The 26,976-nt window shown below is 28.2% G+C and overlaps 3 protein-coding genes across 4 annotated transcripts; 1 reads left to right on the forward strand and 2 right to left on the reverse strand.

Annotated features, from left to right (window-relative positions):
• Nucleotides 1–2,331: 2,331 nt before the first annotated feature.
• On the reverse strand, nt 2,332–7,703 carry LOC111031473 (cathepsin B-like cysteine proteinase 4). 2 transcript variants are annotated; one of them, XM_022311431.1, is made up of 7 exons: nt 7,479–7,703; nt 5,761–5,976; nt 5,445–5,648; nt 3,276–3,417; nt 3,077–3,193; nt 2,745–2,946; nt 2,332–2,676 (listed from the first exon to the last, which is right to left on the reverse strand). In XM_022311431.1, the coding sequence occupies exons 1-7, from the start codon at nt 7,605–7,607 to the stop codon at nt 2,646–2,648; spliced, it is 1,041 nt and encodes a 346-aa protein (XP_022167123.1). In that variant the 5' UTR covers nt 7,608–7,703; the 3' UTR covers nt 2,332–2,645. The 2 variants fall into 2 exon arrangements, with proteins under 2 accessions (XP_022167123.1, XP_022167124.1); XM_022311432.1 differs by lacking the exon at nt 2,332–2,676 and having other exon boundaries at nt 2,707–2,946.
• A 2,457-nt stretch (nt 7,704–10,160) lies between these two features.
• On the forward strand, nt 10,161–12,899 carry LOC111031483 (mitochondrial pyruvate carrier 2-like). The gene is made up of 4 exons (XM_022311444.1): nt 10,161–10,487; nt 10,581–10,621; nt 11,342–11,538; nt 12,447–12,899. Exons 1-4 carry the CDS (start codon nt 10,403–10,405, stop codon nt 12,499–12,501), a joined length of 378 nt encoding a protein of 125 aa, XP_022167136.1. The 5' UTR covers nt 10,161–10,402; the 3' UTR covers nt 12,502–12,899.
• Nucleotides 12,692–25,415, reverse strand: LOC111031482 (dosage compensation regulator). The gene is made up of 23 exons (XM_022311443.1): nt 25,337–25,415; nt 24,924–25,090; nt 24,670–24,861; nt 24,471–24,601; nt 22,576–22,622; nt 22,276–22,502; nt 22,040–22,213; nt 21,007–21,204; nt 20,714–20,927; nt 20,406–20,645; nt 20,133–20,347; nt 19,944–20,061; nt 19,792–19,886; nt 17,516–17,728; nt 17,101–17,275; nt 16,342–16,518; nt 16,093–16,271; nt 15,833–16,006; nt 15,022–15,132; nt 14,761–14,876; nt 14,040–14,246; nt 13,748–13,974; nt 12,692–12,744 (listed from the first exon to the last, which is right to left on the reverse strand). Exons 1-23 carry the CDS (start codon nt 25,413–25,415, stop codon nt 12,692–12,694), a joined length of 3,729 nt encoding a protein of 1,242 aa, XP_022167135.1.
• Between the last annotated feature and the right edge of the window lie 1,561 nt (nt 25,416–26,976).

Here is a 26,976-nt window from a genome sequence, read left to right on the forward strand (position 1 = left end):
CATCATTTTCAATTGCATCTTTTAAATGAATGTATTGTTCTTCTTTCAGAATTGATTGATTACAATAGATTACATTTTTATGTATGTAATGTTAACATTCATTTTCAATTTTCGAATGCGTATAATATATCGACGATAAATTATTGTTAAAACAGTAAATCATTTTCTGGATTTTTACCATTTAAATTACCATTTATCTATACGAGTATGCATAAAAATCCATTGCAACTGTGATTGGATTTATTTGCTTCATTTCTAAATGAAATCCATCTTCATCCTGCTAATGCCAAAACATCAATAGATATTGCATAAGGCATCATAGGGATCATATTATAAGCATCACATTATGAGGTTCTTGAATTTGTTACATATTTATTACTACGTTTTAGTAATACAATATCAAGTTTTACAGATTAATGTCTTTAACACAGTAATTTCTGCAGCTATACTTCATTTATGACAGGTAAATTCAAACTCCGTTCATATGCTGATCTACAAGTATTTTATTGGCTCTGAGAATTGTTTTTGCAATCATTGGTCGGCATATTCTTTAGTGTTCTAGCATGCTTGGTGAATCACTCTGTGTACTAAAAATTAATATAATTATACGATGCAACTCTTGACAAATTTTAAAACTTAATGTCTGAGAAATACCAAGTTTTAAATTTTAAATTTTTTTTAAAGCAACATTAAAAACCAAAATCGATTTGATCAAAAACCGATTTTGCGTAAAAATTTCCGTTTTTCCTTAATTTGTTGTTTGTTTTTCCCGACGCTTCTAAAAACCACTGAGAATTTTAAATTTTGACCTCAATTCACCAACTAGATTCACTTTCCACTGGAAAAGATAATGAAATTGAAAATTGAAGCATTATTTCGACTACTTATAGTGTATTGTGTATACATATGCAAATAAAATCATTATAAAATCAATACATTCATCGCTCTTGAATCTAAAATAACCGTAGATTCGTAGATATATAAAATTTCAACTAAATGCCTAACCCACTTTCAGATTCTCTCCACAAAAAGTAAATTTAAGACGAAATTATTGAATTATAAATCAAGTCACAATTCCTCTTTTGCAATAATATTTTAAATTTTATTAATTTTCACTATTTTGTATAAATAAGATTCGGAAAATAGAAATCGATATCATTTGCACAATTTTGTGACTAATACAGTTGAAAACTTCAAATACCCCGTCCAATTTATGCTACCTAGTTATTTCATATTATTAATTAATAAATAAAGAAATAGTATAAGTTTATAATAATTGTATGTGGGTACTGCAGACTGTAAATAGTTATGAATAAAAAGTTAGATGATAAGATATCATATCTTCATAGATTCAAACACAACTATAATGAGATATGGTGTATCCGTGTATACAACCATTGTTTAAGAATAAATAAACGAGTACCTATATGTTTACACGTCATAGTCACTTAAATCAGACGCTTTAGATTATAATTACCTATTGTTGATATTATATTGTATTTATAAAATTTAACGGCGACGTATACAGCGGTGTGTATAAGATTTAGCATGTTTTAATTATTGTTTCAACGTGTGTAAGCATATTCGATTAAAATGTACCAATACGGTTCATTACATTATTATGACCGGAAGTGAGTAGCAGAAGGTAACCTTTTTAACATTTTCATATACATTAAATAAGTACCTATATGAGCTGTACTACCTACTATAGGCTATAATCATATTAGAAACCAAAACATTACATCAATTATGGTTTTATTTAAAATGTATGTTACTTTATATAGTTTATTATATACTATTTCTATTGCTCAAGTTCAGTTTCCGGTACTTTCAAATCTGTTTAAAATGTAGTCTGAACTGATTTCTAGATAGAATAATTATTATTTCAATACTTTTTTTAAAAACAGAAACTATATTTTATTTAAATTTTATATATCTGACTGTTATTCCGTAACCATACTAGAATAGCTACTATCTAGCTAGATTATGTTAATATTTTTTTATTCGTGGAGTTCGTGCAATTTTTAAAATTGTATTCATGGTATATTTTGCACAAAAATGGAACTTGAAGTTGATATAATAAAAAGGGTATATGAGAAGACCAATTAGGATCAGTGGTGCATTTTCAAATTTGTATGTGTGTGTGTGGGGGGAGGAGGAGTCTAAAAAAAGTAAGTTTTTAATATTATTAAAAATACATATGATTATATAAGTTATGCGAGTTAATAATTTTAATTCCATTATTACTATAAAGTATAAATACGAATTAAGAGCTTTAAATAATAAAAAAAGGAAGATCCTCTAATTTCCTAACTTAGGATAATGCTAATGTTTTAAGGTACCTTTTTTTAATTTAAGTACCAATACTTACACAATTAGGCGCATTAGGCACCTATAGGTACATTAAGATGGATATAGATCTTGATAGTCGATAATCGACTTAGGCCTTACATATAAATACATTATACACGTAATATAATACATAAGCGGTTGAATTACTTTTCTGAGGGGGGGGGGGGCTAGTTTATCCAATATAAATAGTTTATGGATGCGTCCTGCGTCCCATATTCAAAACATAAAATCCCATATGGGCGAGAGTGCTTTTGAAACGAGAAACCTCCCTGGAGACCACTTATGATTATGTGTTAGACTGTTATGTAACGTATTGGTGGTAAGCTGCTTTTACAAAAAGAAAAAAAAACGTTATTAGCAATAGTCATTGGATCATCTTATTTTGTTTTTACACTTTCGGTAATCCACCAGTTATACGGTTTTCAATTCCGCATTCATTTCTGCCTCTTCGGATTTTAAACATTCCACCCATGCCCCAAGAATTACCCCATGTATTAGCACATAACCAGTAATCTATTCCGTCGTCTTGACCCCATCCCATTATTTTGACAGCGTGGTCGCCTTTTAATGCACCGGTCGTATACTGATATATTCCTAAAAAAAGCAATATAAATTAAATGTTACAATATTAAATGTTCGTTGATGTGTGCGACAATGACACTAGTGATATTAGTATCTGTTGTTCGTAAGTGTGGTGTGATTACCTATTAAAGTACCTACTTACCTCCTTTATAGCATAAGAAATCTTCATAGACTTTCATTGCTGCCACAACAGGTCCATTTTTATATACTTCCCCCATAATTATTTCAGGTTTTGGTTTAACAGAATACACTTTATAGGCTACAAAAAATAAAATAACAACAAAAATATATTGACAATTTGGTAAACATATTGAAATTAAATGTATTTAATATTTACCTACCATAGTACAGATCTGATTCTAATGGAGTCTCATAGTTGTTATTGGTACACTGATCTCTGAAACACTGGGGAGTATCTTCATTTTCCTTAGAGCAGGAGTTTGCATTTCTTGGACAAGGAGCTATACTATATGGCTGACATCCCTAAATTAAAGCATATTTAAAGAATATAATACCTTAACTACTTGGTAGAAAGAGTTAAATAATTCATTTTGTCCTACATGATTCAGTAAATACCATCACGTTTAAATAAAGATTACCAAAGACTATATTATATTAATGTAAATTATTTTATGTATATATTGTATTTATGTAACGTTATAATGGTTGACAGCAATAAACTATTAAGATATTGTCAATACACATCAAGTTCAAATGACCTATATAGTATATATAGGCTATGATAATTTTTAAGATAAAAAGAGTAGACTATTGCAACTTGCTCGAATGGAATAAAAAAACTATGTATTATATTATAATGTATACCTGCCATAGAAAGTATTTGTAAAAAAATGTACTTTTAAATGTTCTACTAATTTATGCATAAATTAATTGATTATTATCGAACAAAAAATAATATACCCTATATGGTCCATTAATATTTATTTTTAATTTATTTCTTATTTTTTTTTACATTACAAACATAATTCATATAAACAAAAATAATCATGATTAAATTGTATGTTTCTTACACTTTGATTTTAAAATTGGTGACCAAAATAATCTACTGGTCGAAAATGGTGGTTACAGAATTCTGAAAAGTTACTAGTTCAAAAAGGGTCCAAAAAAGGGTTCATACCCACTTTTCCGAATCCCAATTCGCCGACAACTCAATTTGCCGACAAATATACCAGTTTTAAAATATTTTTAAAATATTCCCTTTTCGCCGACAGTCTAGTTTGCCGACGTCTCGGTTCGCCGACAAATTATTAATAAAGTTTTCATTTTCCCGATTCGCCGACAGTTGACAATGATCTTATCGAAAACGGATAAGATAGCGATAATATGTAGTATAGATTGGTGAATTTAGTTCAGTCCTCAAGCCATCTTTATAGCGAACCTTAGGATAACTATATTGAAAAGTGCTTTATTCTTATTACAAATTTAATTAAAAATGGAATGGTATAAAATCAAATCTGAAAAAGAACGAGATTTACTAGTGGTCGATAATTTTATTCATCGCATTGATAGAATACGGGACACAACTGAGTATTATAAATGTATTCAAAATTGCGGCGGTCGTGCTATTTTAAAAAACAATACCGATGTTGTATTGTCGAAAAAACACGATCATCCAATACATGGAGTTATAATAATTAAATAATGTATCTACTGACTTAATGGATTAATAATCATTTATACATGATACATTTGTATTTATTTTTATTTTTTAATAAGTCGGCGAATTGGGAGTCGGCAAATTGGGAACATGTAAATAAATAGTCGGCGAACTGGGGTGTCGGCGAATTGAAAGTCGGCAAACTGGGATGTCGGCGAATTGGGATTCGGCAAATTGGGTTTCGGCGACGTGGGAAGACACGCCAAAAAAGTGATCTTAAATGACCTACTTCCTATATCAATGTTAGGATAAAAATTGTAATAGATTTTTCAAAAGAAATACATTTTTATACTTCAATATTTTTAAATATTAAATGAAATATACTTTTTTCTTACGGAGATTGGATACCGAACGTTCTTAAGTAGTTCTGCAATATAGGTAATTTCAATGAGCATTAGGGCCATGCAAATGTTTGAGTAATAAGTGATCACTTTACACACTAATTACAAATATATGTATTTTTAAAATTTTTTAAATTTTCATAATCAATTAATAAATATAAAATTTTTTTTAATTGTTCTTTTTTCCTTGGTATTTTTTTCTGGGATTCCGTCGATATACCACTAGAGTGGTTGAATTCGGAGATACGAGGGGATGGCATCCCTCCACTTTTTAAAATTTACATTTTTCATTCCACCACTTATTTGAAGCCACTTCGACTACTGAATAAAATATTATTTATAGCTGCAGATAGGTGGTCGAATACAATGTTTACTTTTAAGTTTTGTTATTTAAAATACCATTAGACAAAAAATAAAAGATATTGCATATTATCATCTGATACGGTTTTTGAAAACACAAAATTTAAAAAATTATTACATATGGCACTAACCTCGTTAGAAGCGTATTCACCTCCGGTACATAATCCGTTTCTCTTTATGAACTTCCACGCTTTTTCTGGATGACCACCGTTACATCCGTCACCACATTTACCATTGCAGCACGAATTTATGTATTCACCAGATAAGACTTTATTAACACTCATATTTGAGGTGATACATAGACGATCACTAAATGCAGAAGCAGTTGATAGGGCCTATATATGCATATATATATGTTATGTACTTACATGAATATAAATTTCGATGGCTGATTGAGCTTTTTTAGTCGTTAGAAAGTGAATGATAAAAAATGGTGAAACCCCTCACCCAACAAGATCCGCAATTTGATTGGTCTCTGATTGAAACAACCGATTTGCATTTAGACCATGTTTGCGTAACATCATAACTGTCCGGCAGAGATTCAGAATCAATGGATACATCATATGTGGGGAGAATGTCCTTTTCACTTAGTTTATTCCGTGGTAGAACTCCCATGCGATGTGAAACGTTCGTCAAAAAACTTGGATGTAAATTTATTCCAGCCTTAAATAATATATTGATATATTTACTATATTAATATCAATATATAATAATATAAATGTAATATAATATGAGTGGCTATGTGTAAATATGTATTAACCTAAAATTTCGCGGTACAAGCTTGGTATAAAATATGTACACCTTGCCACCTTGGGCTTGGAAGTTTAGGAGAACTCCATACATACTATAGATACGGGAATTACTTACTCAATTAGTCTAAACTACTTATAAGTTATAGGTAGGATAAAATATTGTTTAAATATATAGTTCTGAAGGGTTGCATCACAAGACAACTTCCCTCCTCGTGTATTAACTGTTCGTGTTATTATTTATTAAGTACACGTATATATATTTATCAAAACGTCGATTCCAAAATACTGCAAAATCTAATTTAAAAACATTATGTACAGAACGTTGGTACCTACTGATTATGTTTATTTTATACTACATAGGAGAATAAAATAAATGAACAGCAAATGACGAACTATAATATACAATATACATGTATTATGTTGACACGAAGTATGGAATATGGATAACACGTGTCACTTACCCACACGACACACAGACAGTATGCTTGTCAATTATTATACCACCAATATTGTAAAATAAAATAATACACATTTACCACTTATAATATATTAATACTTATCTTTTTAATATTACTAATATGAAAAGTGAAGACTGGAGATAAAGAACCTGCCAATAGTTCAATGCACGACTTAGGTAACACGTATGATAAAATTATTGTATTCAGATTTCAAATCATTATGGGTAGTATGCAATAATTGCACCTATGCAATAATTATATCGATATTTTTTGAAAAATAAACCGATTGTCATCATCATTTAATCCACGTCAAAATATTTTAAAATTGCAACATACGCATTGAAAGTTTAATTTTTATTTAAATGCAACTTTAGATAAGGGATGTGTGTGTGTTACAAAGTCACAACACAAGTATAATGATTTACAGTTAAAAGTTACTTAAAAATTGACGTAAGCAACTGGCATAATTAAATTTTACATATTGTTACAACAATAATGTACTCAACATAACTGGCTTATATAACTTTTTGATACTTACAACTGATTAGACACTGCTAAAACTCAACACTGCTATATAGATTATTAAATTGTTTTCAAAGTCCAAAATTGTTTATTTTTAAGGTAGGTATACTATACTATAAATACCAGTTACCTATATTATAAAAACAAAATAATTGACAGTAGTCAGTAGGTTTACTGGTTGTAGGCATTCAAACTGTTAAACACGTTTTAATATGATTCTCCTATTGGCCTAACCCTTATAATATTATAGTTTAATGATTAATATTAATATATAGTCGTTGTAGTGCAACTTGTTTAAGAACCATTTTCCAGGTTAAATGGAATACGGGTGGGATATTTCAATTGAATAAACATAAATGTACATGTTTTTTTAAAAAGACATTAAGACACCTTAACTGAAACTCGTTCTTAAGTTAGTTCAAATATGTCTTACCTTCCATGTGTGTTTTGGAATGTTATTCACTAGTTGTATGATTTGATTCACTTTAAACAAAGGTGTACTACTAATAACATTAAAATATAAAATAAAACCTACGATTACCCGCGTGACACCAATAAACATTGTCGAGAAGTGACTATTTCAATTTGTATAGTACAAGTTCAATTGTTAAGTATAAAGTGACCGAATTTCACTACGAAAGATATTTATATAGGTACCTGTATCGGTATATTGAGTATTAGGTACACTCAATAATGTTATGGAATTTTCAATATGGTAATATTATACACTTAGTCGTTGTATATGAAGCCACCTGTAGGGAATATTTTATAATTTCTTGAAAGATAACGTTATTAGGTATTTGATTTTATAACTAATTTAATGATTGAAAAGTAATTGAAGTAAGTACATACTTTAATATTTGTATACTATGTAATTCAGAATAATTAGAAGATATAATACAAAATGCGTAATTAATTAGATAAAAATATTAAAACTGGTGTATCTAACTAAAGAACAATAATAACTTTTCTCAGTTATTGATAAGTATATCATTAGTCACTACTTATTCTGCTGAAGTCATTGAAGAAAATGAGTCATTTAGGTATACAGGGTGATTTTTTAAGCATGCTCATCATATTTTTATCTTTAAATCATGCATATACCTATAAAAGTTCAAATTTTTGGAATTTTTAAATACATTTGAAGACCAGTTTTTCGAATCATTGAAATTTTTTGTACCACTTAAGCATGATCCTGTGACAATACAAACTTCAGTTTTTCAAATAGGAACCTCCCTTTTTTATTTTAGATTATTAAACCGATATTTTTTTTTAAAGAATTTTGATGAATCTAAATCAAAATTTAAGCTAGTAGTTTTTGAGTTATGTAACTTTGTGTTTTAAGGATAATATATCTAATAATAATATGTAATAGGTTAAGTAGATAAGAGGCTTAAATAATTTGAAAAAGTTAGTAATAACTATTGATTTATCAATATAAATAATTTGCAAAAACGAATCAAGTATAATAAATACTAAATCTAACGTTACTTATAGTTTTTATTTTTATAAAACCATTTTTAAGGATTATTATCCTTAGTATAAACATTTTAACAACACAGAAACTACGCATTAGAACCTCATTTAGACACATCAACATTTTCAAAAAAATAATCCGTTAAATATTTTTTAGTAAAAAAGAGGGGTTCTCATTTGAAAAACAGAAGTTTTTATCGCCACAGGATAGGTACTCAGTATAGTACAATTAATATCAGAAATTTGAAAAAATGGTCTTAGGCCTACTTAAAAATTCTAGAAATCAGAATTTGAATAAATTTACTAATGAAGGAAAAATGAGGGTGAGCATACTTAAAAAATCACCCTGTATACAAATTTGTCAACATACATAGGTAGTAGGTAATTGCTTATATAGTGATGTTTTGGTAAAGTTGACCAGGTAAACTGTCTAGTAAATCGTAATATTACAAACTATAACCATGACGTATACACAAAATATATTATGCTGTACACTGTACATAATATCTAAAAAGTATAAACAGATAACAAAACAATTTAAATGGTATTTTCTTGTCGATCTTAATCAAAAACATATTCATCATTTTTTTCGAAATTCACAAGTAATAATAATTCTTTCTTTGAATTTATTTAAAAAATGACTCTTAATTATTGTATTTAAAAAAAAACTATACCAACGACTTATTATCTTATGCTTTACATTGTTAACACCTGCAGCTGTACCTATATATTGTTCAATTGTTCAACGTAAGACTTTGGTCAACAATTGACAATAATTAATTTTTTAAAAGGTACATCTCAAATTTCATTTTTTTAGTTCAACTATAGTTTTGATTAAAATTGGCATATTTTTTAAAGTGTTTTAGATAAACTGAACTTTCAACAACTATTATCTGAAAGTTTGGAATAATATTTTTCCATTTCTTTAAGATTCGTAAATAAAAAAACAATGATCCCAATTAAAAAACAAAAATCTGATTCCCTCAAATACACATTATATATTGTAGCTCAAATTAATGTGCAAAAGAAATATTTTTTAGTGACTAAATTAGTCAGGTTAAACATCCCCCGACCATTGTAAATATATTTTTTATTTGACATTTGTGTCTGCTGACTCTGAAGTTGGAAAATTTGACAAAAATAAAACAAAAATCGTATACTACAACGCCATCTAACGATGAGGCCTGTCCTTCGTAGTTTATTTCAAGTTTAAGAAATTACTAGTCAGATTGATTGCGAAATTTATTATTTCAAGACCAAAGTTTTCGCCTTTCGGCTATTTGATTTTGCACACCCATTATTCACTAGTAACAAAACAAGATTTAACTCAGTCACAAAAATTAATAACTATATACGGAATGAGAATATAAAACAAATTATGTCGCAAGCTTTCGACTTCTCGTCCTTTTTTCAGTGAGTTACATTACGTTAAAAATATATTTATAATATTATTGAAATTCATATTAATAATTAAATAGTCCATACCTGGTATATTATATTGACGTTATTGTGGACCAATGTTTAAAATTAAAAGTATAAAAAGTATAAATAATAATAATTATCTTAAACCATGTTTTGGGCGGTGCCATGTACATTGATAAAAGCTGATATCGCAAGGTGTTTTGATAAACCTTATCACTCGGTGTCGCAGTCAATGAATAACTCTACATTATAATTATTTTGTATTTTATTAATTTTGACCATAATCAGAATAATATCATCAAGACGTCGACCTTGTCCCTATCCCGGAGGGCACTTCAAGTTCATATTATAATTGACCAGTGACAATTATTGTATTTACCGATATCATCTGTGGCACAGTTATTGGTTGAATATTACGTCCTGTTACTTAAAAAGTCGAACTTCCTTATTTCCTAAGACATGTCGGTCGTCTACAAAGCCGTAGTTTCAGCAGCCGACAAAGTTGTACCACGGGGCTTGAGACCACTCTGGGAACATCCGGCGGGTAATTTTAAAAATAAATTTTATTACAACAACCGACCTTTTCAGTCCAAATTCATGTGAGAAACATTGACATAACTCAATTTTATTTTTGCAGGTCCAAAGACTATTTTCTTCTGGGCACCCGCATTTAAATGGGTAATAATTATGAGTAGAGCTTGGATATTTGACCAGAATTTCATTAAAATTTGCAATTATATGCCTTAAAATATATCAAATATACCTATTTTTCAAAAAATATATTCAATTAAAGGGTTAATATTTAAAAAAAATGATATTATACTCTTGTGAATGAGTGTTTAAAATAACCTGATTATAAAATATACAAGTATTAAATATTGAAAAAATATTAATTACTTGCCGATCTATTGAAGTTGACTTGTGCATAGGTCAAGTACTTTAAATATCTGAATTATACTGTATCTATAACAATTATTTTGCTGATATTTTCAAATTGTCAAGACCTTTGACGATCTGAAAGTATATTTATATAATTATCTAATCTCTTAATTTTTTTTTACGGGTCTTACTCTTTAACACAATTAACAAGTATAATAGTCAATTTATAATAATATAGAAAATTTTTAATATTTTACTTATAATTTTTTAAAACATGCATCTTAATCTAGAAATCATCATTATATGTGTTTATATGGTCAAAAATGTCAATAATTATGTAAAAATATCCAAAATAAGTTTGCATAGCTATAATCTAAACTGTAAGAATTGAGTTTATATCATACCCAACTAAGATTCTAGTTGAGCGAAAAAAATATGCAGTCATAAACATCCGAGCTCTGATGATTAACATTTCTATTTAATCTATCTTTTTAATTGTGATAATATATACTTTTCTAGGGCTTAGTTATTGCTGGAATTGGAGATATTACTCGTCCAGCAGAAAAAATTAGCATATCTCAATGCTCAGCATTAGCTGCCACCGGTATCGTGTGGTCACGATATTCACTCGTCATTATACCAAAAAACTGGAGCTTGTTTAGCGTTAATGTTTTTGTGGGTGCTACAAATTTATATCACTTGGTCAGAGCTTTTATGTAAGTTCTAAATATATTTATAACAACGTTAACACTCTTACAATATAGCTTAAAAGTTAATAGGATATTAAAACATGTTCAAAAGAAATCTTATAAAATAATGTCAATAACAACTCTTATTTTTAATGGATCATCATAGATATTTGTTCTTATTTCTATCTTGTAAGCAGTGATATATCCAGAGGATCTAGGAGCCATCCATGGCCTTCCCCAACCTCATTGACTGTATTAAATTTATGATTAATTGGTTATTGATTTTTATTATTTATGTGTTATCGAATATTCATAACTTCATAGGCATGTCCACCCCCCTCCATGTTGAAAATTCTATACAAATCACTGCTTGTAAAGATACTGTTAAAATTATCAGTTCAAGTTTTCACTTATTGCAATAACTTATCATATTATTACTATTTGAAACCAATGAAAAAATGTAAATGTTTGCATTAATTTATAACTATTTATTATATTTTCTAAAATTAGTCACAATAATTTGAATTATTTTTTTTTTTTTTTAATTGATCCTGAGCCCGGCAACTGAGGCCATTAGCTATTAGTAGGTACTGTAGGTTTTTTTTTTTTTGTATTGATGGTTTGTAGGTTTTTGGAACGGTAGGGGGAACACGTGTGTGTTTGTTTTGGCAGAATTTCGAATGGGGCACCCGTAGGTTTCTGCCATGCCCCGGGGGTGGGGATGGCAGCACTTGTTCTCCGGTCACCGCGAATTGTCCGGAGAAAAATGCCGCCCGGTGGCCGAGGATCGAACCGCGACCGGCTGCGTCGCAGCGGAAGAGTCAGACCACTCGGTCACCTCGTCCCCCAATTTGAATTATTGTTTAGTCCATTAAACAACTTAGATAAATGGTTGTAGAAATTATAACAAACTGATATCTTAATTAATGTTTCAGGTACCAACAAGAACAAAAGAAAGCATTGGAAAGTGGCACTAAAAGTGACAAATAGATTAAATGTACATTAAAATGTATAATTTAATGATAAAATAATTTTAATGTTTTTGTTGTATAAAATGAGTCAAAAATTATTCAATTACAATAAGGATGAATAAATGATTTGTCTTATTGAAAGAATAATAATAAAGTCATTATCATAATGAATTAGATGAATAAATACATTTATTGTACAACTATCTGGCTCAGTAACCTCTTTTAAAGCCGTCTGCACCGCTATAGCCTCTGAAACCTCGTCCTAAAAAAAGAGATTATTATTTTTTAGAATTCAATTAGATACAAGCATAATTTTATAATAATATTGTTATGTATAATGTATATTGTTATTTTTTATACTAATTTAATCATAAAAGCTCAATTGGAGGAAAATATACGAGACATAAATATTTATTATATTTTGTATATTAATGGTATTCCTTTCCTGTGTATGTACATGACTAGTGAGTACTTGTAAATTGTAACTATAATTCTTGTGGTATGATATTTTAAATTTTAAAGAGAATTTTATTTGTGCAGTTTATAATATGTGGATTTAATGGTAAATAGTGGTTATAGTCAGGGACGCAAAAAATAATCTCTGACTGTCATGTGCCAAGCAGCAATTTTTTGATAGTGGTTGTCAAATCACTGTGAATATCATTTTATACACGTAACAGCCAGTTATAGTTTTATCTATTTTCTATAGTAACAGCCAGCGCGGCATTATAATATTAAGAACCAATTGTTAATATGGTGAGTTGATGAGTATGAACAACAGGCAGGCGGCATAGATCATTTTTGCGTCCCCGACTATGGTGGTTAAAACAGCCCAAAAAGTGAAACAGAACTTATGAATAACTTTTAAATACTTAATATTATTTATGACTACCCTGCCGATAACTTCTGCTCAGTGCACATAGTACACATATATGGTGGTGATAATGGTAGTGACTTAAGTTAAAAAGCTAACAAACTTATGTTAATAATATAAATATATAATTGTAATATTATTAAATGCGGATAACTTTGAAAAACATGTATTAAATTTAAAGGTGTATCACAAGACACACTTAAACATAAGATAGTCAACACCCCTGTGGCATATATAGCATAATATTATATACATATGTCAGATATATATAACACATTAAATTACAGTAGTTCAAACTAAATGTAATTATTTATGACATAAATATGAAAAAAATTTATTTGATGAAAACAGTTTATAATTTAACTAAAATAAATCTCAAAACGTTACATACCTCTTCCAGAGCGCCCACCGCCATAATAACCTCTTTGGTTATATCCACCACGAAACGATGAAGAATTTTCACGGAAACCTCTTCCTTGATTATAACCTCCTCTACCCCCTCTTTGAAAATTATTATAGCTAGGGTAGGAATGATTAATATGTTGAAATTTAGCATTTGAAGCTTCATCGCTCTCATTAAATGCTTGGCTAAACTGTCTTTTATTATTTGGTCTATCACTGTAAATTTAAAAAAATTGTATACATTTTATTTGATAAATACATTTTTTTAAAAATGTACTTACCCTTGAACAAACGATATTGGAGAAAGATTATATCTACCACAGTTAAAATTGCATAGTTCTTTGAGAATATTGATAAGTTTAATATCTGCTTCACTTAACATTCCAATTAATTCTGGTTGTTCAGATGCCTGAACAATTAATCTTTCAATAGCTGGTCTTAAAGCTACAATCGCAGAAGCAGCTGTAGCATCCATTTTTAAAGTTATCCTTTAAAATATAAGATGGTTCATAGCTTTATTGAATAATATTATATTTTAATAAAAATTTATAATCCTAGACAGTGGACATAATATTTTTTTAAACTTCATTATATACATATATATATACAGAATGTCCCATGAGGATATACCCATTAGTCATAAAGGGGTACCTACCGCCTGGACAAAAACCGGTTTTTGCTGTTTTACCTATATACTAAAAAAATGATCAAAAACCATGAAAATAATGAAATTAAAATGTTGAAAGGTCAAAATTTTCAGAAAAAAACTACAAAATTGATATCTTCATTGTTTCAATATACAAAATCAAAAAACAATTTTTTAACTTTTTTACCAAAAATTAATGAAATTTAATAATAAAATATGTGTCCTTGTCTCTGTGAGTCTAATAAAAAAAAAATAGATTTATGATATATTTATTGTCGCAGGAGATATCGTAGGTAAATCCTAGTGGGACAAACTACCTATATGATTTACTTGTTAAGTTGACAACCATTACATACCAATTATCTAATTGGACAAATTCTTTGGTATATTCAATTTTACGAGCACCAAACAATAGAAGATGAATAGGAGTTACCATGGTCATTTGCTTGCAAGATACAGCTCTAGTACGTACCTAAATAAAAAAAATTAAATTAAAAAATATATTATTATTCTACATAAATTATTCATTATTTTGTAAAATTACATTTTATTAGGTCATAGTTTCATACTATTTTAATGAGTAAGATTAATTTAGACTAGAATATGCCATATCTTACCTTTTCTGCAAATACAAAAAATGGTGACTGGAAAGAGCCAGCGGCCATGACATTATTACAATTTACAGATGTCTTATGAATAAGTGCAGCCTTTCCTTCTGTTGTGTACACCTATATTTAAACACAGAATACATATTAATATATTTAATTAAATAAATGTAATATTCACATCATCAAAGAATCTTCAAATGGGTTGAAACAGTAAATTCATTGGAATAAAATCAATATTTTGTATTTACTGTATATAGTGATATATTATTTGCAATGAGAACCAAATTAAAAATATAACAATACATTACATTTACTGTCTATTGAATTGGAATAAAAATGTCACTATGAAATATGCTCAAAAAATTGTTGTTTTTAATTTTAATTCCAATAAAATGTATGATTTTAAACTAAATTTTAAACCAGAAAACAACAGTCATGTGTAGTCTTTAGAATGCAATCATCAAAGTTAAAAGCTATAGCTATGCATGAGTCAAAATGAAAAAGAGTCTCGATTTGGTGTCTTCCAATATAAAAATTAACTTTACTCTTTTAAAATAAGAATGTATGGCAGACAGAATCTGGTCTTAGTTTGCGTATCTGCCCCACTCCACAGACCATTGCCTGCTATAAGCACGAGTACAGTCTATTCTTATTCTAAATAGAGTATGGTCTAACAAGCTTCTAAAAAAAAATGAAGCGAAGTTTTTTTTCATAATTTTTAGTTTCAAAACTTAAGCAACTTTATATCTGTATTGAAACACTTTATAATTTTAATGATTAAAATATGTTTGTTAAAAAATATATAAAATTAAAAAGTAACCTTTCGTTTTTCTTTATGATAACACACGTTAGGATAAAAGCCCATAGTTAAAATGGCAGATACTACATCTAATATTGGTTCATCATCCATTCCGGTTTTTCCAAAATCAAATCTTTGTCTTTCAAAACATATTTCAGGAAATCCAATTTTGATAAATAGATCTTTTAGTTGTTCCTGATAGAACAATTAATTTTGAGTATTATAAATACAGTTATTGTTTTAAATATTATAAATAACTTTAAATAGTATAAAAAAGGTACCATAACATCTGCTGTTGTAGTCAATGATGGTTGCGACAACATTTTACGTTCACAGAATTCTGTTGTATCAATTTTACGGTAGACCAAAGATTGCCATTGATGAAAAGCATTTAGTACAGTTAAATGATCAGAACAACGGTTACCAGAGAAAGCACGCTGTGCTGGTGTCATTCTATGATCTAAAACATACATAAATATTAAAAAACATTGATTTGAAACAAATTACCTTACGTATATAAAATTAATTACCAAATACAAATATATCTGTCATGTTTGAACAGATAGCTGCTATAATAGCCAAAGCGTCACCTAGCATTAAGATATTTCCTAATACCATCATGCGACCAATCTGTGGCTCGATAGGTAATTTTGCTAAAATACGACCAAGTGGCGTCAACTCTTCATTTGTTCCAAGACATTTCATCTCTAAAATATTTGAACATAAAAAATAGTATATTAATAGAACTATAAAAGAATATTTAGAAACATTTAAACAGTAGAACATTTTTGCATAAGTGTTTAAGTAATTAGAATTTAAAAGCAAAAATTTAAAAAAAATTCAGTCAAGCTTAAAATTCTTTACAAATATTAATAGAATTATTCTTAATAAAATAAGATTTTCACTAATGAATAAACATAAGAAAACACTCAATTTTTAATGAGGGCTATAAGTTACAATGTTAATCTAATAGTAGTTAATAACCATGTCGTTGATATTAAAGAATAAAATAAAAACATGGTGATATTTTAATTAATAAAAATTGCTGCTTACTATGATATTCAAATAAAACACAGTTCCTCAATATAAATTGTTATGTTTGCAAACCAAATTGAAGAAATACATTATTCAACTCAATGTAGATCTTCATAGTTTATTGGTTAAAAGTATATGTTTGAAACACAACTAACCAGTAAAAACATTATTTGTTTCACTGATTAATTTAGTTTGCATTTAAGAACCAATCATTTTATTTTTATTTTTTGAATATCATAGTAGCAGCATTTTACCTTTGAGCATCACTTGGGCTTCAATTACAGCGTCAATGGGAGGAGGTTCAATAGCCTTGCTAAGAAATTGTCCAATATCTCCAAGTCGTAACAATTTAATAGATAAAGCTATTTCATGTAATGGTGTACGGAAAATTTCTGGTGTTATGTGATCATCCATTTTATCATAACGTGCCTTTAAAATTTAATGTTAAAGTAAAAAATAAAAAACCATAAAAAGTAAACACAATGAAAGGTACCAGAACTCGTATGCTATTAAATGAATAAAATTAAGGATAAGCAATTAAAAATGATCATATGGCAAAATATAATTTTATGTATTCAGTCATTATAAATGATTTGCTTTGGTCATATTAAATACATTTATCTATAATTAATAATTTTCTTTTTTTTTTAAAATAAAATCTTTGATTACCTTTGAGCATAAGTGAAAACAGAAACCGTCTTTAACACGGCCAGCTCGGCCTTTTCTTTGCTGCATGTTTGTCTTAGACGCCCAAACCGTTGCATAATGAGTCATATTATTATGTGTAGTAAATAATTTTATCTTTGCTTTGCAATAATTAATTACAAATACTACATCATTAATAGTTATTGATGTTTCTGCTATATTTGTAGATAAAATTACCTGAAAAATATTTGATCTTTTAAAAATAATTGAGTACTTATAACTATAATTTTGATGTGGTTTGTTTTTAATGTTTCTATTGTTTAATCAGTGGCAAGTCTGGAAATGGAAATTTTTCAGATGGCCTGGACCATATTATGACCTGGTGGCCTGGTCATTTTGTTAGATTTTTTTTTTTTAATTTAATTTAATTTACAAAATATTAGTAAATGCTAAATACGTAAAAAATTTGTTTCTATTAAATTATTGTACTACAAATATTATTAATGCAATAATAGTACACAGCGATAGCCTCGTACAATCGTATGAGAAAGCTTTGGATATACAATTACAAAATATTTGGTACATAAATATAGACATCAAATAAAATCAAAGCAATTTATTGATATAAGTATTTTTATAATACAACATGGAAATAGATAATAATATTATCATAAATGCAGTTGTTGAGAAATCTAAGCTATTAGATTGTTTATAATTTATGTATTTATTTATTACTTATTACCTTATACCTACTATACCTACACTATTAAAACACAATATATAATTATTAAAACAGTGAACGCTGTTTATAAGACTCACGGATATAAGGTTCAGTCGCTTATTAGACTCAAAATCGTCTGAAATGGTCAGGAAGTATTCAAATACATTATGAAAAATTCGGTTTTAAAACTCAACACTTTGTTTATAATACTCAAATTTCATAAACAAAATGGTAAAAATAAACATTTTTGGTTAAAATTTAGAAATAAATTGGTTTTTATTTGCTTTATTATGTGTGTATGTACAACAAATTTTATTCCAATATACTTCCGGAATATTAGTTTAAAACTCAAAACAAACCAAAATTACAATTTTTTTTTTTTTAAATAATAAATAGGTAACATTATTCATACATCTTTTATAATTGTCTAATAATGTGTGTAATTATTTTTATATGTACTATAATTATAATTTTTTTAATTTATTCAATAATAAGTATGTAATAAGTAATATGTAGTCAAATGAAATTCATAAATATGTAATTAAATTTTTTTTTCCCACTTCGCCTAAGATTCATTCGTTTATAAGACTCACATTGTGCTGATCCCAAAGTGAGTCTTATAAGGAGCGTTCACTGTATTTTGTTGGTTTCAAATATTAAATTATACCTACAAATTTTATTTTTCAGACTTTCAGGTATTTGTGGTATATTAATTATAATGCATTGGAAGACAGAAGTTAAAAGAAATAGCAAAATAGTGATTGAAATACTTTTATAATACTGAAAGTAGTAATGAAATGAAAGCTACTTATACAATAATTTTGAAATAGGTAAATAGAAAAACGAAATTCGAGTAGGGAGAAAAAATTTTTTGGTGGGTAGCCTGGATAAATATCTAACTCCCAGCCTGGATTTGGTTCCCACTCCGCCCTTGGTTATAATATAAAACTTTAATATTGAAGCTGATGGTTGACAGTGAAGGTAAGGCATGATTGTTTTGATAAAAATTGTACAAAAATGTTTGATCCATTTTAAGTAAAATAAAATTTGACAGCTCTAACTATCCTATATATTGTATATATATATATATATATAATCATTTAGAAACATATTTAAAAATAACTATTTTGCTGGATCAACTTGATCATCATTTACAACATAATTCAGAATAGTTAACTAACCAACCCGTGTCCGGTAGTAATAATAGCATCCAATACGTATAAAAATTAACAGTAATCATATATTGGATTTATTTCTTAAAACGTTAAAAATGTAGTGCTTTTATTTAGATTTTGAATATTTTTTTTGCTTTATTTAAACTTAAAATGCTTTAATTAGTTCAATAACTATAACATTGATATGATAAATTTAAGTTATAGAATTTAGCCATAGAACAGAGTATATTTAGTTCTTACATGTATTTTCAGACTTTATAGGAATAATAATATACTTCATGAAAGAATTCATTTATTATTTTTTACTACGATGACAGTTAACTTAATATGAAACCAGTCATAACACAATCAAAATATAAAAATTTTAAACATTCAACATATTTTAGAATTTTTTTTTTTTTTACCTTTCTTACTCCAGATGGTACAGGTTCAAAAACTCTACGTTGATCTGCACACGGAAGTTGAGAATGGAGTGGTAGTATACAAAATTTTGAAGATGCTAAAAAAAGAAAATAAATAAGTATTCTATATTGTGAATATATATAATTTCACAAACCAAAAAATTGTTTCTGAGTCAAATATTTTTGGAGGGCAAAAATTAAATTCCAACCAGGTAAAAATATTAGAACTGCTCCAGGTGTATTCATCTTAACTTCAATGTGCATTAATAATGCCTAAGACATGAATTATATTTAACTATTATTATTAATGTTCTTGTTAGATCATATTTAAAAAAAATACTTGCTTCAATAATTTCAAAATCAACATCTTTTTCACTAATCAAGGCCATTTTAGCTTTGATTTCCGGGGGATAGTTATCAGATACAAGTAAATTACAATTTTCCTCATGATCCTGAGCAGCAATAACAGATTCTTCATCTTTATCTTTATTCTTACGTTTTTTGATATCTGGAGTTGGCTGATAATTTAAAATTTGAACAATATCTTCGAGAAAATATTCTGAAAAGAAATAGATTTAAATAATATTTTCAACCAATATAATTATTGACAAATTTACCTTTCACAGGATAGCATCTCCCTTCTACATCAATGACAGGACAACAATTAAAGTAATTAGAAAACATATCAGTATTAATCGTGGCAGACATAAAAATAACTCTTAGGTCAGGATAGTTATATATCATATCTTTAAGTACAACCATGAGGAAATCACTATTTACATCACGCTCGTGTATTTCATCAACAATTATATGTGATATGCCACGCATGCCATTTTCCAATTTACGCAATAACACACCTACGCAATTTTTTTTAATTATGGTTTAATACTTCAATACAAAAATGTTTAGAACAAAAAATATTTACCAACTGTACAAAACAAAATTGCCCCATACGGTCTCGGAAATATGCTATCAAATCTAACACTATATCCAACACTTAAACCTATATCTTCTTTTCTTTCAAAAGCCACTCTGTCAGCAACAGAGATGGCTGATATTTTTCTTGGTTGCGTACAAATTATATTGCAGTGTGCCCCTTGATCATTTTGCAAGAACTCATCAAGTATAAATTGACAAACCTAAAATAACAAATTATGTTTAAGTAAGAGTAAAATACATTAAAATAAATATTTTATGATTTTTTAAATCATAACTAACCTGAGTAGTTTTACCACAACCAGTACTCCCTTGAACAATAACAATTGAGTTTTTCCTTATTACATCTAATATTTCATATTTTTTAGCAAATACTGGAAGTTGACTACGCATTGCAATACTTTCGTTAAAACTTTCCGAGGAGTTTAATTTCATACTATAATCTTTAGCTAGTTCTTCACTAAGTTGATCTAAACTAGCCTGTAAATATCAATACGTATTTAAACAAAGTGATTAACATATATCCAAACTAGGTATATAATTATTTTTATTATATCTCGTTATTCATGGATATTATTATTTATCAATTATCATTACTCTTTGCAGGCTATGTCATCAACCTACTTAATACAAACTTCAGTTTTTCAAATGAGAATCCCTTTTATTACTGTTATCGATTAAGAATATTATTTTTTTGAATGTGTTGATGTACCTAATTGAAAAATCAACAACCAAGTAATTTTTCAGTTATTAAAATGTTTAAATTAAGGAAAAGGGATAAAAGTCCCAAAAAATGGTTTGCAAAAATATAAAATAAATTTAATATTGTATCTAGCGTTTTTTATACTTGAATGATTTTTACAAAATTAAAATGTTAATAGATTAAAAAAAAGATAAACCTAACCTATATTATCTTCCAAACCCATTATCCTTGGCATACAAAATTAAATACTATATAATACTAACTTAAAAACTATTAGATCAAATTTTAATATTGATACTTACAAAATTTTCAAACAAAATGGGCTAAATAGCTTAAAGTAGAAAAAGAAAATTCTCAATTGAAAAACTAAAGTTTGTACTTTTACAGAACACTCCTTAAGTATTACAAAAACTCAGAGAAATTAAAAATATGGCCTTTAAGTATATTTTAAAATTTCAAGAATAACTGTGCTATTGAAGAAAAAGAAGTTGAGCATGCTTGGTGAATCACTCTGCATACTAGAAATGAATATAATTATACTATGCAACTCATGATAATTTTTTTAACTAAATGTATGAGAAATGCAGTTTTAATTTTTAACTTCAAACTTACAGTAGCTAAAGGGCCTTCATCAATATTTATGGCCAACCAAGGGTTCCAATTTGGTTGAGGCGGTGACCATGGAATCACTCCTGTTAATCTAACCGGTTTTGACTCATTAAATTCCGCAAGCACTTGATTAGAAATTAATGAAATTGTGGTTTCTGGTTCAATAACAGTATCATTCTTCGAACAATAAATATACGCTTATAATAATTATTAATTATTGTCTTAACTTTATAATTTACCTTAATTACAGGTTCAATATTAAACTCTTGCAATATATCATATACTTTGTTTAATATCAAAGGATCAACATTAACTTCATATGGTTCTACTATGTTTAAAATAGTTTTTTTTAAAGATCCTGAGAATGGTTCAATAACACCTAAATGGTATAGTTGACGGATCAAAGATAATGCACAACTTTTGGATGCTGATTGTTTGTTTGAACCACTTTCATGAGCAGTTACATCTAAATCAAATAATTACAATTGTGTACTAAGCTATAGAAAGAAAGTTTATTATATCTTTAAGCAATAATTTACTTCTTCCAAGTTTTGCTACATATATTGACATTTCAGCTACAAAACTCCTAAAAAATATAAAAATATATTAGTTTGCTTACTTGAATCTTAAAATTATCTTTAATTCTTAATCTTTAATTCTTTAAAATAATACACAGCCGTCAAATAAGTAACTGCTCTGCTATACAGTAGATAAACTAAACATAGTATATACTAAACAAAATTATTAAACTAGATTAAAGGGTGGATATTTCTATTTTTAATAAAAAGGAAAAACTGTAAGAGCCTATCACAAAGAGAAAAAAAGAAGTTCATAAATGGGATTTTGGAGGAAGCCAAAAAGGATTGCTTGTAAGAAAGAATTAGAAACTTCTTCAAGACAATTGGACAGCATAAAGATTTTAACACAACCCTGAAGACAATAAAGGGTAGAAATGGAGTTATTCTTATGGATCCCAGTGATTAAGTTAAAAGATGGAAGGAATACTTCATAGATTTGCTTAATACGGAAATACCATTGAACCCAATAGGAAACGCATATTACCAGACAGCAAGACCAATGATTGGCGATATAACCCTGGAGGGAGACAAGATCGCTATTAAGAGCCTAAAAAACTGGAAGACGTCAGGATCTGATGATATATCAAATACAGTAAAGACGAACAAATGCCTGAAAACAGGAAGAAAGAATTTTAAGAAGAACATTTCACTTTTTTGGTGAATGGGGATAATTAATATTATCCCCATTCACCAAAGGTAATTAAAACAGAGTGTGGAAATTACAGAGGAATATTGCTCTTGAATTCAGCATACAAAGTATTTTCTAAAGTACTACTCAACCGCATAATTCCTTACACAGAAAAAAACCTGAATGAATATCACTGTGGTTTTAGAAAGAGGAGATCAACTATTAAACAAATTGCAGTCATAAGTCAGATCATAGAAAAGAAATATGAATTCTGACAAAACCTCTGGCAAATATTTATAAACTTTAAAAGGCCTACAATAGCATCCATTGATAGACTATAAAACATAATGAATACATTTGGAGTACCCAAAAAACTAAAAGGACTAATCAAGATGCGCATGGAGAAACACAGTATCAAATCAGGGTAGATAGAGATAGCAGGGAAGCAACGGGTATAGAAATAAGCCAGTGAAAGATACAAAAATTCTGGGTTTTGCTGATAATCTCAAAATCGTAGGCAATACCAAATATGATACAGAGAAAGCAGAGAAAGTCCTAGAAAAATAAGCCAATAAAATAAGACTAAAAATAAAAGTCAGAAAAGACAAGGAGAATAGAGCTATTATACATGGACACAGGCATAACTAACCCTGATGAATGAATATACGATAAAATTAATAAGTTTAAATACCTTGATGTAAATATAAATACAAAAAATGACTGGTCACAAGAGATTGGAATTAGGATAGTAAAAGCGTCTCTTGAACTATCAAAATTTTTCAAATCAAAAATTCTGTCAAAAAAACAAAAGTTAAACTCTACACAATGATAGTGAGAGCTATATTAATACATGGATGAGAAGCACGGGGACAACTACAAAAATCACAGAACAAAAATTTACTACTTTTGAAAACAAGATATGGCAAATGATATGTGGATCAAAATTAGATATGAACACTGGTAAGTGGAGGAGAAAGTATAACAAAGGCCTGATGAAGGAAACAGAAATGACTCCAATTTAATATTACATAAGGGTTCAGAGAATCCAGTAGTTTGGGCACATAATGTGGGAAAATGACGATAACATAATCAATGAAGTTATGTCTTGGAAACCAACAGGGAAAAGACCACAAGGGAAAAAAGGAAAAAAAGGATGGACGTGATCGTCAGTTTTATTTATATAAAGAACATTAGTACGAATTATAGGAGATATAATAATATTACTTACTTTCCCATAAAACTATATTTGTAATCAATGTTTTTTAACTTATTAGATTGAATAAATTGATTTAAACGTGATTTGGCATTATCAATTGTCCAATTACCATGTACAGCAGCATTCACATCTAAATTTTCTGCCTATTAATAAAGTTAAAAATTTAAAAATAGTAACAAATAGTTATAAATAAAAATAAAAAGGATTTTACCTCTTCAACTTTACTTTCTTCATTTAAAAAATCTTTAAACTGAAAATCTGTCTTCCCAATTGGTCGATAAGCTTCACCGAGCATATTGGGAGTTTGGCCTTGTTGATATACAGATTTTGGTGGCTCATTATTCATTAATCTTCCTGGTGCTTTAACCATTGAATCATTTGAAGCAGGACCAGAAATAAAATTCTAATAAAACCCATACTTAGTATAATAATAATAAATTTAACATACTAGATTAATGAACTTACAGGTGGTAATGAGTCAGCAGATACCAATCCTTGCCTTGTCAAGTATAAGAGATAGTCTTTTGATGCATTTCCTTGAGCATCTTTTTTACTAGTCGAATTTCCTACACCAACATAATTATGTCCACTTACGGTAACTTCACATATAAACCGTATATTAAATTTTGTACCTAGAATAAAATATTCAGAATTTCTATAATTTGTTATATGTGATAATATAATATGTGATGATTGTTAATTTATTTTTTGGTTGTCATACTCTTGTAAAATCACAAAGGGGAAGTTACAAAAATCATTTCACCCATCTACAAAAAATGTTTGCAAAACATTATAATTATATTCTTTACTCAATAGCAAACAGAAAAATCATTATATAAGATTAAACACTTTTCTACTGGAGATTCATAAAATTTTACCGGCTTGCTTGATTTCAAATTGAGGTTCCAAGTTATTTTTTGCACACCATTCGTGTAGAAAAGCTTTTGGATTAGCCATTCTGAATTATTTGAATGTGTCAAGTCTATTACTTTAAGTAATTGTGACTTTTAATACCGTAACAGACCAAATACTTTCCAAACAACAAATTCACATTAATAGTACGTGTTAATGTGTTATGTTTTTAAAAAATAAATAACATTTTTTTTAATCTTATTTTAAGTTGTATTATTATTGTTACCAGGGATATGATAATAGAATGATAGTGAATGGTGATAATACATTATTGTTGTTACCAAGACCTGGACCATGGTAAAATTTGAAACCTCAGTCTGGGTAGTGGTCTTCACAGGGGCTCACAATTTGTACTTTCAAATCACGATGTAGGTAAAAAAAAGTATGTTTTACCTACATCGTGTTTCAAATAATTAGCAAGTGTAATTTTAAATTTCCCGCCATATTTAAGTGTTAGCTTTGGAAACCTTGACGAAAAATTGTTAACTGGCGCTTTAGACACTATATTTGTTCAGTGTTGTGAAACGCAGACACTCAGTCGTACTCACTATAGTAGGTAAATGGGATAATATTATAGATCTGGATAATCTTCAGAGTATAACATAAATCATAATCATGAACCATTAAACTAGATAATAATATAGTTATTGTATAGTTCAATGTCATGAACTAAGATTTCTTCATATTTCATAAGATAAATACCAACTATAGATCAGTTTGGAGAACCTATATATTGTATTAAAGCTCTCTAGATCAGTGGTTTCAAACTCGAATTACCAATACGGGCCAAATATTTATACACAGATACTATGTATTTATACGTCAAAGGTTCAAGAGCTGAAGAGCATAACACCTTTCCTATTATCTTAATACCCTTAAATAAAAAATAAACAAAATTATTGAAGACAAAATGTAATTCTTCTGTTGATTATAATAATTATTATAAATTAACTGTATGTTTTAATACCTGCAGGTATTACAAAGATGTACATATTGATTTTTTGTTGCTTAAAATATTTTCAACATTTTGAAGATAAAAATGTGAGGTTCGATGAAAGCTTGAAAGCACATCTTAAACCGTGCTTGAAAGCCGAAAACGTCTCTCAGGAAGATCACCATTTAAAAAAAATAATGATACTGGGTTCCTTTTAATATTATTAGCGCTGAATCTAGTGGTGAGTACTGTTGTAAGATGCCTGCAGCTCCTAACGGAAAACTCTTTGGTACAATACATAACTGATCGACAGCAATACTTGGCTAATATTATAGGCATTCACAATCGTATATAATCTAATACACTGGCCCACTCAGTGGCTGCGATTGTAAACGTTGCTTATATCTCACTCATAGATCTATCTTAGTCAGTAGTCTGTGATCTAACTTTATGACATAATATATCTTAAATCATGCGTCGTTATAATCTAGATGGCTAAAAATAAAAACAACATAATAAATATAAAAACCACTAGATAGCGCTTCAACTAAACTTTTTAAATTATTTATTATATTAATTGTTGGATATTTGGATATTTATAAATCAAAAATTATAATATTATTATAGTAGGTATGCCATAATGCCATACAATGATACAACGTTAATCTTAAT

Source organism: Myzus persicae, unplaced genomic scaffold (assembly GCF_001856785.1).
Source record: "Myzus persicae strain clone G006 unplaced genomic scaffold, MPER_G0061.0, whole genome shotgun sequence".
NCBI lineage: Eukaryota > Metazoa > Arthropoda > Insecta > Hemiptera > Aphididae > Myzus > Myzus persicae.

Bases quoted from the DNA above. Each gene is read 5' to 3' on its own strand.
- LOC111031482 (XM_022311443.1), bottom strand. From the start codon at position 25,415: ATGGCTAATCCAAAAGCTTTTCTACACGAATGGTGTGCAAAAAATAAC. The intron at 22,623-24,470 runs GTAAGTAATATT...TATATTTTTTAG, and splicing joins AAATATAGTTTTATGGGAAA to GAGTTTTGTAGCTGAAATGT. The intron at 20,928-21,006 runs GTTAGTTATGAT...TTGTTATTTTAG, and splicing joins GTTGTGGTAAAACTACTCAG to GTTTGTCAATTTATACTTGA.
- LOC111031473 (XM_022311431.1), bottom strand. From the start codon at position 7,607: ATGTTTATTGGTGTCACGCGGGTAATCGTAGGTTTTATTTTATATTTT. The intron at 5,977-7,478 runs GTAAGACATATT...ATATTATTTAAG, and splicing joins TTCCAAAACACACATGGAAG to GCTGGAATAAATTTACATCC. The intron at 2,677-2,744 runs GTAAAAACAAAA...TTGTAAAAGCAG, and splicing joins ACTGGTGGATTACCGAAAGT to CTTACCACCAATACGTTACA.
- LOC111031483 (XM_022311444.1), top strand. From the start codon at position 10,403: ATGTCGGTCGTCTACAAAGCCGTAGTTTCAGCAGCCGACAAAGTTGTA. The intron at 10,488-10,580 runs GTAATTTTAAAA...TTATTTTTGCAG, and splicing joins ACTCTGGGAACATCCGGCGG to GTCCAAAGACTATTTTCTTC. The intron at 11,539-12,446 runs GTAAGTTCTAAA...TTAATGTTTCAG, and splicing joins CACTTGGTCAGAGCTTTTAT to GTACCAACAAGAACAAAAGA.